At 42.7% G+C, this 15,878-nt stretch overlaps 1 protein-coding gene across 1 annotated transcript in view; it reads left to right on the top strand.

The window, feature by feature from the left end:
* The first annotated feature begins 5,643 nt into the window (after positions 1–5,643).
* Tmem161b (transmembrane protein 161B) overlaps positions 5,644–15,878 on the top strand; it is a 62,219-nt gene continuing 51,984 nt past the window's right edge. The window contains exon 1 of the mRNA XM_045134370.1: positions 5,644–5,798. Within this exon, the coding sequence (XP_044990305.1) occupies positions 5,796–5,798 (3 nt within the window). The 5' untranslated portion in view covers positions 5,644–5,795. The remainder of the gene's footprint in view (positions 5,799–15,878) is intronic.

The raw sequence follows: 15,878 nt of genomic DNA on the forward strand, positions 1-15,878 counted from the left end.
ACTATAATTAGGGCTGGAGAGATAGCTTAGTGGTTAAGATACTTGCCTGCAAAGCCAAAGGACCTCAGTACAATTTCTCAGGTCCTACGTAAGCCAAATGCACAAGGTGGCACATGCACGTGGAGTTCGTTTGCAGTGGCTGGAGGCCCTGACATGTCTCTCTCTCCCTCTCTCTCCCCCTTTGCGTCATTCTCTCTCTCAAACAAATAAATAAAATATTTTTTAAAAACCTGTAAAGTCGGGTGTGGTGGCTCACACCTTTAATCCCAGCACTTGGGAGGCAGAGGTGGGAGGATCGCTGTGAGTTCGAGGCCACCCTGAGACTCCATAGTGAATTCCAGGTCAGCCTGGGCTAGAGTGAAACCCTACCTCAAAAAAACAAAAAGAAAGAAAGAGAGGGAGGGAGGGAGGGAGGGAGGGAGGGAGGGAGGGAGGAAGGAAGGAAGGAAGGAAGGAAGGAAGGAAGGAAGGAAGGAAGGAAGGAAGGAAGGAAGGAAGGAAGGAAGGAAGGAGGGAAGAAACGGTAACTGGATGCTAAGGATATGATTCATAGGGTAAGAACACTTGCTGCACAAGCATGAGGGCCTAAGAGGGCTTTGGTCTGAATGCAAGCACCCATGTGAAAAGCTGGCCATGGCCACTCACCCTGTCACCCCACTCCTATGTGTAGGATAGGAGAGTGGACAGGAGGACTGCTGGGGCTTGCTGGTTAGCCAGTCTGACTGAAACACAATGTCAGGTTCAGTGAGGGGCAGTCTCCAGGAAATAAAGTGGAAGAGCCACAAAGGACAATACCTGCCATTCTACACATACATGTGCACGCACAAATGCAGACATTTGCCCACATACATGTGCAAACACGATACATACACGCAAGCAAAAATATAGTAAGAATGCTCAAGAAAATAAAAGATCAGATTGAGGTAATGGGCAGGTAACAGAAAGAAATAGAACTAAACAGAAATATTTGAATAGATAGCAATTAAAAAGATAAAAACTGACATGCTTCAAAAATGTATGATTTAATAGATAATGGGCTATAAAGAAGATAATGGTGAACCAAAGGGAGATAAGATTTTATAAAATGAAAGAAAAGCAAAAATATTGAAAATATAAAGGGCAAGATATAGTAGTAAAGGCAATCAGGAGAGTACCAGAAGAAGAGACTAGAAAGAAGAAGCATTATCAGTATTGGGTCAGATAATTTCCCAAATTATCTGAGAATTTTCCAAAACACACTGAGAACACCAGACTCAGACTCAAGAATCATTAAAACACACAAAAGGAAAAACCATCACCAACAAAAACAACATGTTGTCATAGGTAAACCTAAGATAAAAATTTTATATGTGGTCAGAGAAAACAAGAAATTACCTTTAAAGAGACAGAAATAAAACTTATTTTTCAGGAAAAATAATGGAAGTCATAGCAAAGGACTGTATCTTCAAACTGATAAAAATAGCTACTAATTCAGTAAAAATGTTCTCGGCAAATGGGAATAAAACTTTCAGGATATAAAAATTCAAGAAGGGCTGGAGAGTTGGCTTAACAGTTAAGGCGTTGGCCTGCAAAGCCAAAGGATCCTGGTTCTACTCTCCAGGACTCATGTGAGCCAGATGTACAAGGTGGCACATGAGTCTGGAGTTCATTTGCAGTGGCTGGAGGCCCTGACGTGCCCATTCTCAATCTCTCTTCTCAAATAAACAAACAAAATATATATTTTTAAAACTCAAGAAGGGCTGGAGAGAGAGAATGGTGGTTAAGGCACTTGCCTATGAAGCCTAAGGATCCAGGTTCAATTCTCCAGGTCCCATGCAAGCCAGAAGCACATGGTGGAACATGCATCTGGGGCTCGTTCACAGTGGCTAGAGGACCTGGCACACCCATTCTCTCTCTCACTCTCCTCTCTCTGTTTTATTTAAAAATAAAATCTTAAAAAAAAAACTCAAAAAGCAAACATTCATAAAAGCAAATACTAAAAAGCATGTCTTTCTGGAAAAAGAAACATAGTCCCACATGGAAGCTCAGATTTGAGTAGTTACAGCTTACAACAACAAAAAGGTCAGAGCCGGGCAGGGGCGCACGCCTTCCATCCCAGCACTCGGGAGGCAGAGGTAGGAGGATCGCTGTGAGTTTGGGCCACCCTGAGACTACATAGTGAATTCCAGGTCAGCCTGAGCTACAGTGAAACCCTACCTCGAAAAACCCAAAAAGAAAAAAGTTTAGGTGTTTATCCTCTTTAATCTACGCTGACCTCACTCTTCTTTGGAGAATCTGTTTTTCTTTTACAGAAGGTGCTGGTAAATGGGGACAACCAAAGTCTTCCAACAAGACAAAAAAAGATAGCTGACTCCCTATCACGAGGTCAGCAACCCCTTGCACATCAGCCAAAGCCCAGATGAAAGCAGAGAACCTGGTGAGATGAGCAAGTGCGCTGCTTTCGTGAGAGCCTGACGAGCTCAACCAGGGAGACGGCAGTAGACACTGAGGACACTCAAAACTCGCCAGAGCAGAAATCCAAAAGCTGCTGAGAGCGCGACACTGAAGTAGACTGAAAACCCACCCACCAAGGCTCAGGATACTTTGCAGAAAAGGGGGCAGAAAGACTGTAAGAGCCACAAGATGGGAGGGACTACCCAGAGGCCACCGTCCCCACAAAGACCGACTGCTGCTCTCACAGTTCAGATCCCACAACTCCATGGCGAATACCAGCACCACAGTGAGGAGGGCCCTCAACGGAATAGGGCCGGGGAGGAGGGACATGAAGGTACCAACACATGTGTCCACACAGTTTCTACCTAATTTTTTTAAAAAATTTTGTTTATTTTTATTTATTTATTTGAGAGCAACAGATAGGTACAGAATGGGTGCACCAGGGCTTCCAGCCACTGCCAACGAATTCCAGATGCATGCACCCCCTTGTGCATCTGGATTATGTGGGTACTGGGGAATCAAGCCTCAAGCTGTGTCCTTAGGCTTCACAGGCAAGCGCTTAACTGCTAAGCCATCTCTTCAGCCCCTTTACTTAAAATTTTTTTTAAAAAACGTTAGCTAGGGGCTGGAGAGATGGTTCAGTGATGAAGGCACCCACATGCAAAATCTAATGACCTGGGTTCAATTCCCCAGTATCCATGTAAACCAGATGCACAAAATGGAGTATGCATCTGGAGTTCCTTTGCAATGGCTAGAGGCCCTGGCACAACCATTCTCTGTCTGTATCTCTCTGCTGCAAGTAAATGAATAAAATATTTTTTAAAGATTAAATATGAATGTGCATCATCTTGAGAATTTAGGAAATAGTTTATATAGAACATGGAATAAGTTAGTAAATAACTTATGTTTTCAAGACCCTAATATCACACAGAAAGAGGTAATTTTTGGAGGCAATTTGGTAATAAGTGTCCAAAAGATGAGGTCTAAACTTTATGGGGGAAAAGAATTCCACACCAATGGGTCTTAACAGAGCTAAGTTTTTGTTACTTACTTAGGGCATTTAATTTAATTTAATTATTACTCAGGATATTTTAATTTATCACAAGGACCTCATGATAAAAAAAAACTTTTCTCAAAGCTTGTTTTCATAACTCCGTTGCCAAAACTGCTAAGTATCTTTTAAACCTGTGTTATATTTTTTAAATCCCTTTCATAAGTCTTTTCTTTCTCTAAATCTTTTTCAAGATCTCTATTTTAGTAATGGAAAGGGGTGTGTTCTCTTACTTGAAGACAGGTAATCAATAAAAAATAAGTCATAAAATATATACCTGCTACTATTAAAAGCCTACTTTTACAAACAGATTTTTTTTCATGTTGTCATAGAAATAACTGAAATATGAACACCAAAGATTAACTAAGGAGTATTTATCAAATGCGCCATGCATCAAGTTAAGATAGAGCCCCATGGTCCATTAAAAGTTATAAGCTGATGACAAAACCTGACTGATGTTTTTTCTTAGTTTTTACTCTGGCAGGAATGGAGTCTATCCTGCTAATAATTCCCTTCTTAATTGCCACATCGAAGGAGATGCTCCCTGAAACTCAATAAGGCTGCCAGGTTTACGACAGACAGAAGAACGACAGTGTCAGAAAAAAAAAGAGTAAGACTTCACAGAATGTGTTCTTGCTGACAGGCTGATAGCCACTTTCCCTTCTCCACCTGTTTTTCCTCAGGATAGCAACTGCTTCCTAAAGATACAGCAGCAGACAACTCCAATCCCTCTCTACCACACTTAGCCATCTGCAGTTGCCCTGGGGCTTGTCTATTTACAATCTTGTCCCTGAATAGTGGGAGCAGAACCCTCAGGGAAGTTCTGGATTGATCAGCAGTAGGATAAGAGTCACCAACTATTCCTCAGCCCACGCTGCCACGTGCAGCTGTTTCTGTCAATAATTATGATTACTGTATGTCCATTTACACCACTTATCACTCACCCAAAAACTTTTAAGTAAAATCAATTAATGCATATACACCCAGCTTCTAACAGAAAACAAGGTCCCTGTGACTGCTTCTTTCCCACCCTCAGAACTCTTGAGTCCCAGGGTCTTTAGGCCATCTACAGATCAGTTGTCATTCCTTCCAGGTACTTTGACAGGAATGCCAACATGAAACACCCAGAGACACCTCTGCTTGCTCAACTTTCGGAAGCTCTGACGCTTAATTTCCTTCTCCAGTTCTAACTTCGTAACGAAACTTCGCATTAATGGCAGACAGAGGAGGCGACCTCGTGGACGACATTAAGACAGGCAAGATTTCGGTGAGGAGCCCCGACCTGAGGCACAGTCCTGGGTCGACAGCGCTCTGGGTGGGCATTTCAAACCCGCCTGCAAGGCCGGGTCTCATGGCAATCACAAGGCAGAGAGCAGACTGACCCGGGTTTGGAAGAGGGGACTCGCCAAACTAGGTGGCATATTGGAAATCTCACTTCTTTCCTTTTGATAGTCTTTCTTTTGACTCAAAACGAGACCATCCGTGTTGTCACACTTTAAACAAGGCAGAATTTTCTTCCTGGGTATCCTGTTCTTGTTAAGATGTCTTCTGGCTTCATTCAGCTGGTGACTGTCAAGAGCGAAGGAACTTCTAAGCAGCAGGTTCTACTGACCTAAGGGAGGGCAGAACTGGAAGATCCACCAAGGTGTGGAGCCCAAACGACAGGGGGACCGGTCTCACGGTAGAGATGGCGAGACCGCCCCCCCCCCCAAAAAAAGGAGGGAGCTTGTGTCAGGAAAAGCAACGGGCAGAGAGACAAGGGCGCTGGCTCAGCTGAGGCACCAGCAGAGAACAAGGATGGTCTTTATCGTCACTAAGCCGACTGGGCGTGAGAAGAAGTACTCCTACCGGGGCCGACGTCCGCGCGCCCGCCTCCCGCGGAGGAGGCTGCGCTGAGCATCGTCCCGCAGCCGCATCCCCGCGCAGCAGCATCCTCCTCCCGGCGGCGCGGCGCTGCGCGCGCAGGCTCCGCCCACCGCCCGCGGCGCGCATGCGCCGGGCCCGCGCTCTCTCAAGGTCAGCCCCGCCCCGCCCCGGCCCCACCTCGGCACCCGCGGAAGTCGCCGTAGAGGACGTCCTGCGTCTCCTCGCCTCTGCGTGACGTGCGTGGGGTCGCCGACGTCCGTCGGGGGCGGGACTTCCTGTCCCGCGCGGGGAGAACTTCCGGCCGAGCCGGAAGACCTTTTTCTCCTCGCGGTTTTGAGGACGCTTCCCTCCGCCGTCTCCCCCACCTTCGCCCCCGGCGCAGAGCCCGCAGGGGAGACGCGGAGGAGCGCGGAGGTGCCGGCGCCCACGACGTGCCCTCGGCGCCATGGTGAGTGCTGCCGTGGGCGCGGGCGTGGCGGCGGGGACCGCGGCGGGCGCCGAGCCGTCGCGCGCCCCGTGCTGGGCAGGGAGCGTCGGCGTGCCCGGCCGCAGTGGACCGCCTGCCCGCGGGTCGCCCCTTCGCCGTGGAGGGTCCGTGGCGCCCGGCGGACCCACAGTTGGCCTTGCCCAGGGCTCCATCACCTTGTCCACCCTGCCACCTTCTTCAGCCGCAGGACTGTGGCCAGAAATTTTAAGATCACACAATGTCTTCTGAGCACAGTGATCCCTTTCTTGGAGAGCCAGAAGACCATTTACTTAATAAGTAATAAGTAAATAAAACTTCAGCTTAATATTTTTTTAACCAAAAAAAAAAAGAGAGAGAAAACTCAGCCACTTCCGAATTGGAAATATCAATGATGTCAAATGAAACTGAAAATTTTAGGTTTTGTAGGAGCAAATATCGTTCAAAAGGAAATTGATTAAAGGTATTTAGGAAAGATAGCTGCAATGGGGAGAATACCCCCATCCCAGGATTTGCAAGCGTCCTACAGGTTGGGCAGAAAGAGGTTCCCTTCCATGGGGAGGGGTAAATGAAAATGGAAAAAGAACCTGATATGGGGAGGTGGGGTGAATGAGTACTGTGATGGCCATACCCCGAAAATGCTGTACTCTTGAAGCGAGCCGCTCAAAGGAGGAAACAGCTAAAGAATATTCCTCTGCTGTTTCAGGTTGAAGGCAGGACAAAATTCAGCGATTCGTAGAAAGAATCTTAATCAAACTTGGGTCAATAAGTATTTTATTTTGATCAGTGAGTCGCTTGCAGAACAAATCACAGGATTTTCCATGGCGGGTCTGCGTCTGGCGCTATCACAGGAAAGGAGGGGAGAGTGAGTGGTTCTCACCTGAGTTGTGTCTGCAAAGGTGATTGCAGTAGGCCATCCTCCGGAGCAGAAAAGGAGAGGGTGTTTTGTTGTTGTTGATCTTTGCTGTTTGCAAGATCACAGAGTTCTGGGAACAATGTCACTTGATTATATGAAAAATTTCACACCTTCCTTAGGGAGTCTTAGTTTCAGTTTGCCATGCTTTTCTCAAGGCCACATACTGCCGTGATCAGTAATTGTTAACTTTAGAATGACTTAACTCAGCTTTTTTTTTCAGGATAGATACATGTTTCTGACTAAAATTTAGTTTGGTTTCCTTGCCCTTTTCATTCTTAAAGGTTATTGTCGCTCTCCACTCCCCCCCCCCCACACCCCTTTTTATGAGAGAGAGGATTGGCGTGCCAGGCCTTCCAGCCACTGCAATTTTACTCCAAACATGTGCACCACCTTGTGTGCATGCGCAAACTTGCACTTGAGTCATCTTGTGCGCCTGGTTTACTTGGCACCTGCGGAGTCAAACATGGGTCCTTGGGCTTCACAGACAAGCACCTTTACTGCTAAGCCATCTCTCCAGCCCTCATTGTCCTTTCCATGTTTATATATCAAGCACATGAGCGGTATTGGAATCCTTATATTTGGCTAAGTACTTTACTACTGTTTTAAACAGTTCAGAATGGACATTTTGGTTTTGTGTGTGCGTAATTGATTATAAACTCATTTTATCCCCTCATTCTCTGATACCATACATAGACCAAAACTTCATAGATGCCTATTCATATAGTTAGATTCTTCTGTTGTGAGCAAATGGACAATAGGATTGCAATGTGTTCTAAATATACTGAGCATACGCTTAATTTTATGCTTTCAGGTTGTAAAGTTAATCTGGGGCGTGGGTGATGGTTCAGTGGGTGATGTATTTGCCATGCAACGCAGAGGAGTCCTGAGTCTGCGTCCCCAGCATCATGTGCGCACGTGCGTGCATGCCTGTAATTCCTGTATTGGAGAGGGCTCGGGGCTTGCTGGCCAGCTCATCTAGCCCTCTCTGTGAACTCCCGAGTTCCAGGAGAGAACTTGTCTCTTAAAGTAAGGCGGACATCTGATGCTGACCTTTGGTCTCCACATACAGCTGCACACACATGCACATGTAAAAATGTACTGTGGAAAATTTAATGAAGGAATACGATTATGATGTTCTATTATCTGTTTTGAAAAGTACAGGCTAATTTTAATTTTAGTCAAGTCAAGCTCTGTCATTCATGCTGACTCGAGGGAGAACAACAGGTAGAGCTACCACTTGGAATTGCAAGCATCTTGTGGTTTTTAAAATCTGTGTTGCAGTCCACAATAAGTTGCTGCTATGAACAGTGAGGAGGAGCTTTTAAATCTCTGCCATAGACAGAAAGTTTTTTTGAGGACATTGAGTTGCAGTATTGGGAAGAGATAGCATAAATAAGAATATGCAGTATGCTCAGAGTAGAGAAGAAATAAACTGATTTTAGATGACTTCTGAATTTTGAGAGTGTTAAGATACTTGAGCTTACAAAGGAATATTTTACGAATTTTTTTATAAAATGCCTATCTGTGCCCCATTACTGAGAGAGGAAATTGTTTTGAGTTTTGTGGTTGGGTTTGTTTTATTTTGTGAAAGAGATTCTTAACTTGACTCCATGCTGGCCTTGGAACATCCTGTAGTCGTTCTGCTTCACCTTGAGTGCTGGGATTACAGTGTGAACCAAAATGCTTGGCTCAGAATCTAATTTTTAGTGAGTTCTACAGTTAAGTCTGAAATGAGTACATCCTAATCCATTCCTAAAGAAAAATATAAAAATAAGAAACTCTGATGAATATATTTGAGGTTCTTTTGCAGCTGAGTGAAAATCAGACATACAGTTTGAATTTAACATTTAGCACATAGTGACAGAGGTTTGCGGTTCTTAGGGTTTTTTTGGCTTCCCTTTACTCTTGATTCTTAATTGCTTCCCCCCCTCTTTCTCTCTCCCTCCCTCCCTCCCTCCCTCTCTCTCTCTCAAGAAGCCTAGTTTGGGGATGGAGAGATGGCTTGATGGTTGAAAGAGCTTGTTTGTAAATCCTGCTGGCCCAAGTTCAATTCCTAGCTACCCATTTAAAATGAGAAGGTGTTTGAGCAAGAGACCATAGTATGTATGTGTAGACACACACACACAGTCAATCCTGAACCAACCACATATTAACTAACACAACATCAAGTCTCCAACTAGCATCTTGTTAAACAAATAGTTCCTAGTTTGTGTGTGCGTGTGCATGTGCGCACATGCACTTGTGTGTGTTATGTGTACAGGTATGTGGCATGCATGTGTGTATATGTTTTTATGTATGTGGGTAAATATGTGTCCATGTGTACAGAGGACAGCCTTGGGTGTTGACTACAGAAATACTGGCCACCTCCTTTGCGGTAGGGTTTCACATTGACCTGGAGCTTACCAGTTAGGCTAGACTGAGCAGCCAAGGAGCTTCAGGAATGCTGTCTCCACTTCTCCCATACTGGGATTGCAAGTGTACATTTCCTGACCTGGTATTTTTCATGGGTACTGGGGATTGAACTCTGGTCCTCATGCTTTCAAGACAAGTACTCTATACTTTGAGCTCTCTCTCCAGCTACCTCTCCACCTTTTTATTATGTAGCCTAAGCCGGCCGCAAAGCATTATAATACTCTCTTGCCTCAGCCTCCACAGTGCTGGAGTTATGGGTATGGGCCACAGTTACCAGCTCTGAGTGGTTTAAACTTTGAAATTTGATCCCATTAAATAAATTATTTCTTTGATTTACTCAGTGACAAAAGCTTAAAATGAATTAAGTTGATTTCAGAGAATATTCTGAAGTTATTTTTAAGAATCTAATAATTTCTTTTTGTTGTCACATAGTTTTATTCATGTTATTAAGAATGAATACAACTTGTCCCAGAGCAACTTGTAGGGATAAATGAGTGCAAACTACTTTTTACTTTCTGTATCACCTATTTTAGTCTGTTTTCTGTTGCTAGTGACAGACGGGGTAAATTATGAAGAAACAAGTTTATTGTGGTTCACAGTCCTGGTTCAGGGTAGAAGGACTTCCATCAAGTAAAGGCCTTCTTGCTGACAGTCCCAAAATCTTGTAATTACATGGCAAGGGACCGTGTGTGTGTGTGTGTGTGTGTGTGTGTGTGTGTGTGTGTGTGTTTTAAAACCACAAGTATTATCATAGGAGCTCCATTATAATGACTTTGACTAATTCTAATCAAATCTCACAGGCAATACTTCTAAACACTATGGTCATCTGGTTTCTACCTTCTTAATACAATGGAGATTAAACCACAGCATGAGTTTTGAGGTGGTGAGCCATAGTGCCATGTATTCTTGAGTTAGGTCAAAAACAATATTTTAATTTCTAGTAAAATGAATATTCTTTTGGGTTTTATTAATTTAATGTTTTAAGTTTTTATTTATTTATTTGAGAGAGCAAGATAGTGGACACAACCAGGGCCTCCAGTCACTTAAAACAACCTCCAGATATAAGAGCCACCTTGTTCCTTTTGGTTATGTGAGTCTTGGGGAATTGAACCTGGGTCCTTGGGCTTTGCAGGCAAGCACCTTAACTGCTAAGCTATCGCTCCGGCCCTTTTTGATTTTGATTTAAAGGAATGTAACTCTTGTTTCTTCCAGGCAAATATTTTAAAAGACCATAGTCTTAGTTCAAAGGTAGTTATCTAGTCTACCTACTCATTATTTTTCTACTATAGGAAAGGCTAGGTGCTGTTAGCCACATGGTACAACATTTGTAAAACAATAGGTATCTTTCAGAGCTTATAGTGGAAGCCCTGACATTACAGCTTCTTTCTTTACAGAACTGTATACCAATGTATTTCTAAATGGTGCATTTATCAGTTTACTTACTAGACAATATATTGATTGCATCCCAGTTTCAATAAGACAGAACTGTAAATGGACATCTGCGCAGCTTCTTTTGTTTAAAGTGTGTGTTATATGTTTATGTGAGTAATGCATATGTGTAAATATGCACATGCATGTGGAGGCTAGAAACAACATCAGGTGTTACATATTCCTCAGGTGGCTCTCCACCATTTTTTTTTGAATAAAATTTTTATGTAAGAAGAAAGAGTGTGAAGGAGCCAGATAAAGTGGGTGCACCAGGGCCTCCACCTACTGCAAACGAACTCATATGCATGTGTCACGTTGTGCATGTGGCTTATGTGTGTCCTGCAGAATCAAACTTGGGTTGTCCTTCGGCTTTGCAGGCAAGTGCCCTAACTGCTAAGCCATCCCTCCAGCCCACTATCCACCATTTTTGAGCAAGGTCTCTCTTTGGTCTGGGGCTCACTAAGTAGGCTAGACAGGCCAGTCATCGAGGCCCAGGAATTGACCTATCTCTGTCTTCCGTACCCTGGGATTATATATAGGCAGACACCACCATTGATCGCTGTTTTAGTGGGTACTAGTAACCTAATCCCATTCCTGGTGCTTGTGTAGCAAGCAAGCGCTTTACTGACTGAGCTACCTTCCCAGCATCTGTGTGCGGACTGGTTCCCCCCCACCACCATTGGTTTGGGGAACTGTCAAGAAGGTTGTATTTGTCATCACAGAGGTTAATTGCTGAAAAATAGGGTTAGTTTTATAAGAAACTTCTAAATTGTCTTCCAATGTAGATGTATCATTTTGCTTTTTATCTAGCCAAATAAGAGTTTCTTCTTGTATTTCTGTTCCAAATTTTTTTTTTTTTTAATTTGCAAGGAGAGAGATTGTGTGTGTGTGTCTGTGTGTCTGGGCATACCAGGGTCTCCTAACACTGCAAACAAACTTCAAATGCATGCATCACTTTGTGCATCTGGCTTTACATGGGTATTGGGTACTGAGGAATTGAACCTGGGATGGCACCTTTAACCACTTAACGCTCTCCACACCCGAAGAGTTTTCTTTTGCTCCTCATTCTTTAAATATTTATTTATTTGAGAGAAAAAGAAAGAGGCAGATAGAGAGAGAATGGGCATGCCAGGGCCTCTAGCCACTGCAGATGCGCTCCATACACATGCCAATTTGTGCATCTGGCTTACATGTACTCGGAATTGAACCTGGGATCTTAGGCTTTGCAGGCAAGTGCCTTAACTGCTAAGCCATCTCTCTATCCCTTGCTTCTCATTCTTGGCAGCATTTCTGTTGTTAGTGCTCCATTCACTGCCATTCTAATAGTTGTAGTATCTAATTGTGTAGTTTCTGTATCCTTCATGATTTTAGTTCTGGTGATACAGAGATCATTTGCCACCAGTATATCTGTAGTGAGCTACCTGTTAAGGTCTTTGGCCTATTTCTTCCTCAGATTTGTTTTATTGATGAGATATATGTGTTGCTATATTTTGGATAAAAGTCTTAATCAGGTTAATCAGGTATGTCTTTTGCAAAAATTTTCTCCTAGGCTGTGGGTTGTCTTCTCATTTTCTTGATAATACCTTTCACTGAACAGCATTTAATTATAATAAAGTTCAGCTTACCAACATTTTTTGCTTGTTTTCTTTTAAGTTTTTGAAGTTTACTCTTAACATCCTGCCACGTTTTCACTGTGGGCCCTCTCCTCAGTGGGATTCTGGTCTCCACTTTGGGGTTATAAGTGCGTCAGCTTTTGTGGGTAGGGACAATACTTAGGATACTCCTTCCCACCTGTAGCTCTTAACGTTATTTGTGCTCCCTCTTCCACAGTGTTCCTGAGCTGCATCAAGCTGGCTGTAAGTCTAGTTTAGTGTTGAGCTCTCTGTACCCTCTGGACTTTTGCTTTAATGAGCTTTGAGTGTCTTCAGTGTCTGTCACAATCTCCCTGGAGCTGGCTGTTAGGCTAGCAGTGAGAGCAGCTCTCATGTTTTAATCAGCACTTACTCTGTAATGTATCCTGAGCCCTGGCAGATGTGATAGAGGTGGCTCTTTTGGGGTTCGGCAGTTGGCTATCCTTTCTGGTCATATTGATGGATCTTGGTTCTCCCAGTTTTTGCTGCCATCTGTAAAAGAAAAGCACATTCTCCAATCAAGAGCAAGAGCAGCATGTGTTAAAGCACATAATGCGTAGTTATTTAAAAGGCTCTTTGACAGGGATAGCCATTCTTCAACAAAGACTAGCGGAGCTTCCCTTTGGTGTCTGATACCTTCTTACCCATAGGATTCTGACTTGTTTCTCATTACCAGGTTGGGTTCTCTCCCACTGAGTGGACCTCATGTTCCCTCAGAAAGCCATTGATTACACATGTAGCTTTGTGCCAGTATTGCACAGGTGTGTATATCTTGTCTGGGTCAGCACCATTTTTTTAAAAATGATCATCATGGTAAAGCCATAGATTCAACCCCTAGTACTGGAAAAGGGAGGGGAAAAACTATATAATTATATCTTCTATAGCTAATATATAGTTATATTTCAAGAAAATGTTACTAAACCTACTTGATACTTAGTGTAACTCATATTAGAACTTTAGTAATACTGTAAATTTAGCATAATGATTGACATTTCTTTCTCTCCCCCCCCCCCCTCTTTTTTTTTTTTTTTTTGGTGTTTTGAGGTAGAGTCTGACTCTAGCCCAGGCTGACCTGTAATTCACTATGTAGTCTCAGGGTGGCCTCAAACTCATGCCAATTCTCCTACCTCTGCCTTCCGAGTGCTGAGATTAAAGGCTTGTGCCACCATGTCTGGCTTATGATTGACATTTCCAACTCAAGTAAACATCTGCCACTGCTGTAATAATAAATCACAGTGCAGATTCCTTCATATCCCTTTTACCTTAACTGCACCTTGTTAAGGCATTTCTTCACACCAGAGTCTAAGTCTTCCTTAGGTTTAAGATGGGCTTACAGTGACAGTGGTGAGTCAGGAACAACTGAAGATGAGAAACTGAGGACTAGGATTTCTTAATCAGTGTAAGCATTCTGTGTCATACTTTTCTAAGCTTGTCTTACACCCATTTATTTAACTGAAAGCTCTAAAGATTATCTTGTTCCCTCTCTTCCCACTTGTAATCCCTTACTTGCAACTAGAACTTTGTTTCCTCTGAAGTTAGAGAACATGTCATCTTGTAGAGCACTTCGCTGTCACTAATGTAAGCTCAGCAGACACATCCCGTGAAAAGGTTGGTATTGGTAGGGGAGTTCTCAAAAGTCTACCTCTTCATGTTATTTCTTCATAACCATCAACTGTTTGCTTATCACAGAGATTTTTAGGGGAAAAAAATAGAAGATGTAGGTGATAATGATAGTCGTCACAATATATTCTTGGAAGTAGAGAGATTGCAGTGTGAAGAGGTGAGATTAGTATGAATGGTCACTGGAAAGAGAAGAGGAAACTTGTCCAGGGGAAAGGGCACATGAAGAGGGAACTTCAGTATGCTATTCTGTTCTATTTTAAATATGTGACTGCAGACTGCTACAGTTATTGCCACAGATACTATGGCTGCTTTCAGGTTTTAATTTTCACCCTGTTTTTGCAGTGCTGACAATTTGACCCAGGGTTTTATATATGCTAGGCCAGTGCTTAGCCACTGAGATACAGCCCTGTGTTTGCTTCCTAAGCAAACTTTACATTTTTATCTGTGATAAATCAAAACCTTTTAAAGTAATAACCTGAGCTATCTGAATTTTGTATGCTTATCCTTTACTTGGTGCTACCTGGTTTTTTTATCTTTATATGGTGATTGCTGCTGTTTGCCCTAATGTGCTTATCTCCTTACAAAGAGCATTGTCACTATTTCCTGCTTTGTTTTTCTAAAGAAAAAAGTCATGTAAGATTTTGTTCTACCAAAGCCCAAAGTCCATTAACTTGAATGTTTAGGTATGTTCATCATTTTAGACCACCTCAACCATTTATGATAGTTATAAGTAGTTTTCTACCAAATAGTTCATATGCCTGTGGTTTATGATGACCTGCATTTAAACATAAGTGTTATATCACTTGAGCTATTTGTTTCTGTTTAGCCTTATTCAAAAGAGAATCCATAAAACCATGGCTTTTGCCCCAGAAGTTTTGATTTTGGAGTTTTTGTTACAAGACCTCACCCATGCTATCCTGTAGCTCACAGTGTAGTCCGTGCTGGCCTTGAATTTAGCCCTCTTGGCCCAGCCTCTCAAGTGCTAGGGTGAGAGTTGTGTGCCCCTGGGTCCAGGTAAGTCTTGCTTTTATTAGTGGTTAAATTCACTGCTAGAATTTTCCAAGGTTTTAAAAATTAGCATGTTAGTTATACACAAAAGTGAGTCCCATTGTATTTCATGCATGCATATAGTGTATTTTTATCATGCTCACCCCCAGTTACAATCCCACTTCCCTTGTTCACCTTCCTCGTCTCGAACCACCTAGTCCCCTTCTACTTCCATGTCTTTTTGTTTGGATAGCAGTGAGTTTCATAGGAATGGTTTATAGGATTCTGGGTAAGGGATTATTTAGAGGAGCATAAATTCCTTATGGCTATGCCACTGATGAAAATTTTTCTCCCTCTACAAACAACCATTAGCTGCCTATATATACTCAGGGATTTCCCCCTCCCTCCCTAGCTACTGTTAAAGAATTTTGTATTTGATGTATACCAACATCAAATTGGTAATCTTAAATTGATGCTTACCAATTCTCTTCTCCCTTACTTTGTAAGATTAATATACTAGGAGAGTAAAGCTTCACTGTGTCATTAATACCAGATTCTTCAGTTGTTGAGGTACGTAGATGAGATGTGCCAAATTGAATATGGCTGTCCTGTACCTTAAGATTTTGTTTTTTAAAATAGAAGAGTCTAGACAACTAGGCTTGAGAGAACTTCACAACAAAACATTTTATAGTCAGTAGAGGAAGATAAGGAAACTGGAAACATTCATTATAATGATGCTTGAGACAGTTCTTTAAGATGAAAATTATGTTCTAACTTGATTTCAGCTAAAGTTAAGTCATTGCTTTTTCTTGGGTTTTATAGTTTCTCCATTGATCATTCCTGTTTTTGAGGTAGAGTCTCACTCCATTCTAGACTGACCTAGAACTCTCTTAACCCATCTTGGCTTCCCAGAGTACTGGGATTATAGATATGAGCCACCACACCCAGTTACCTAACCATTCTTATCCGAAGTGTTTACAATCAGTGTCATTCTAATCCTGCTTTCACTCCCTGGCATTCTAAATTTGTTGCTCAGGCTTGCCTACAAGTTAACTGTGTAGGTAGGCT

This window comes from Jaculus jaculus, chromosome 14 (assembly GCF_020740685.1).
Source record: "Jaculus jaculus isolate mJacJac1 chromosome 14, mJacJac1.mat.Y.cur, whole genome shotgun sequence".
In the NCBI taxonomy this organism is placed as follows: Eukaryota; Metazoa; Chordata; class Mammalia; order Rodentia; family Dipodidae; genus Jaculus; species Jaculus jaculus.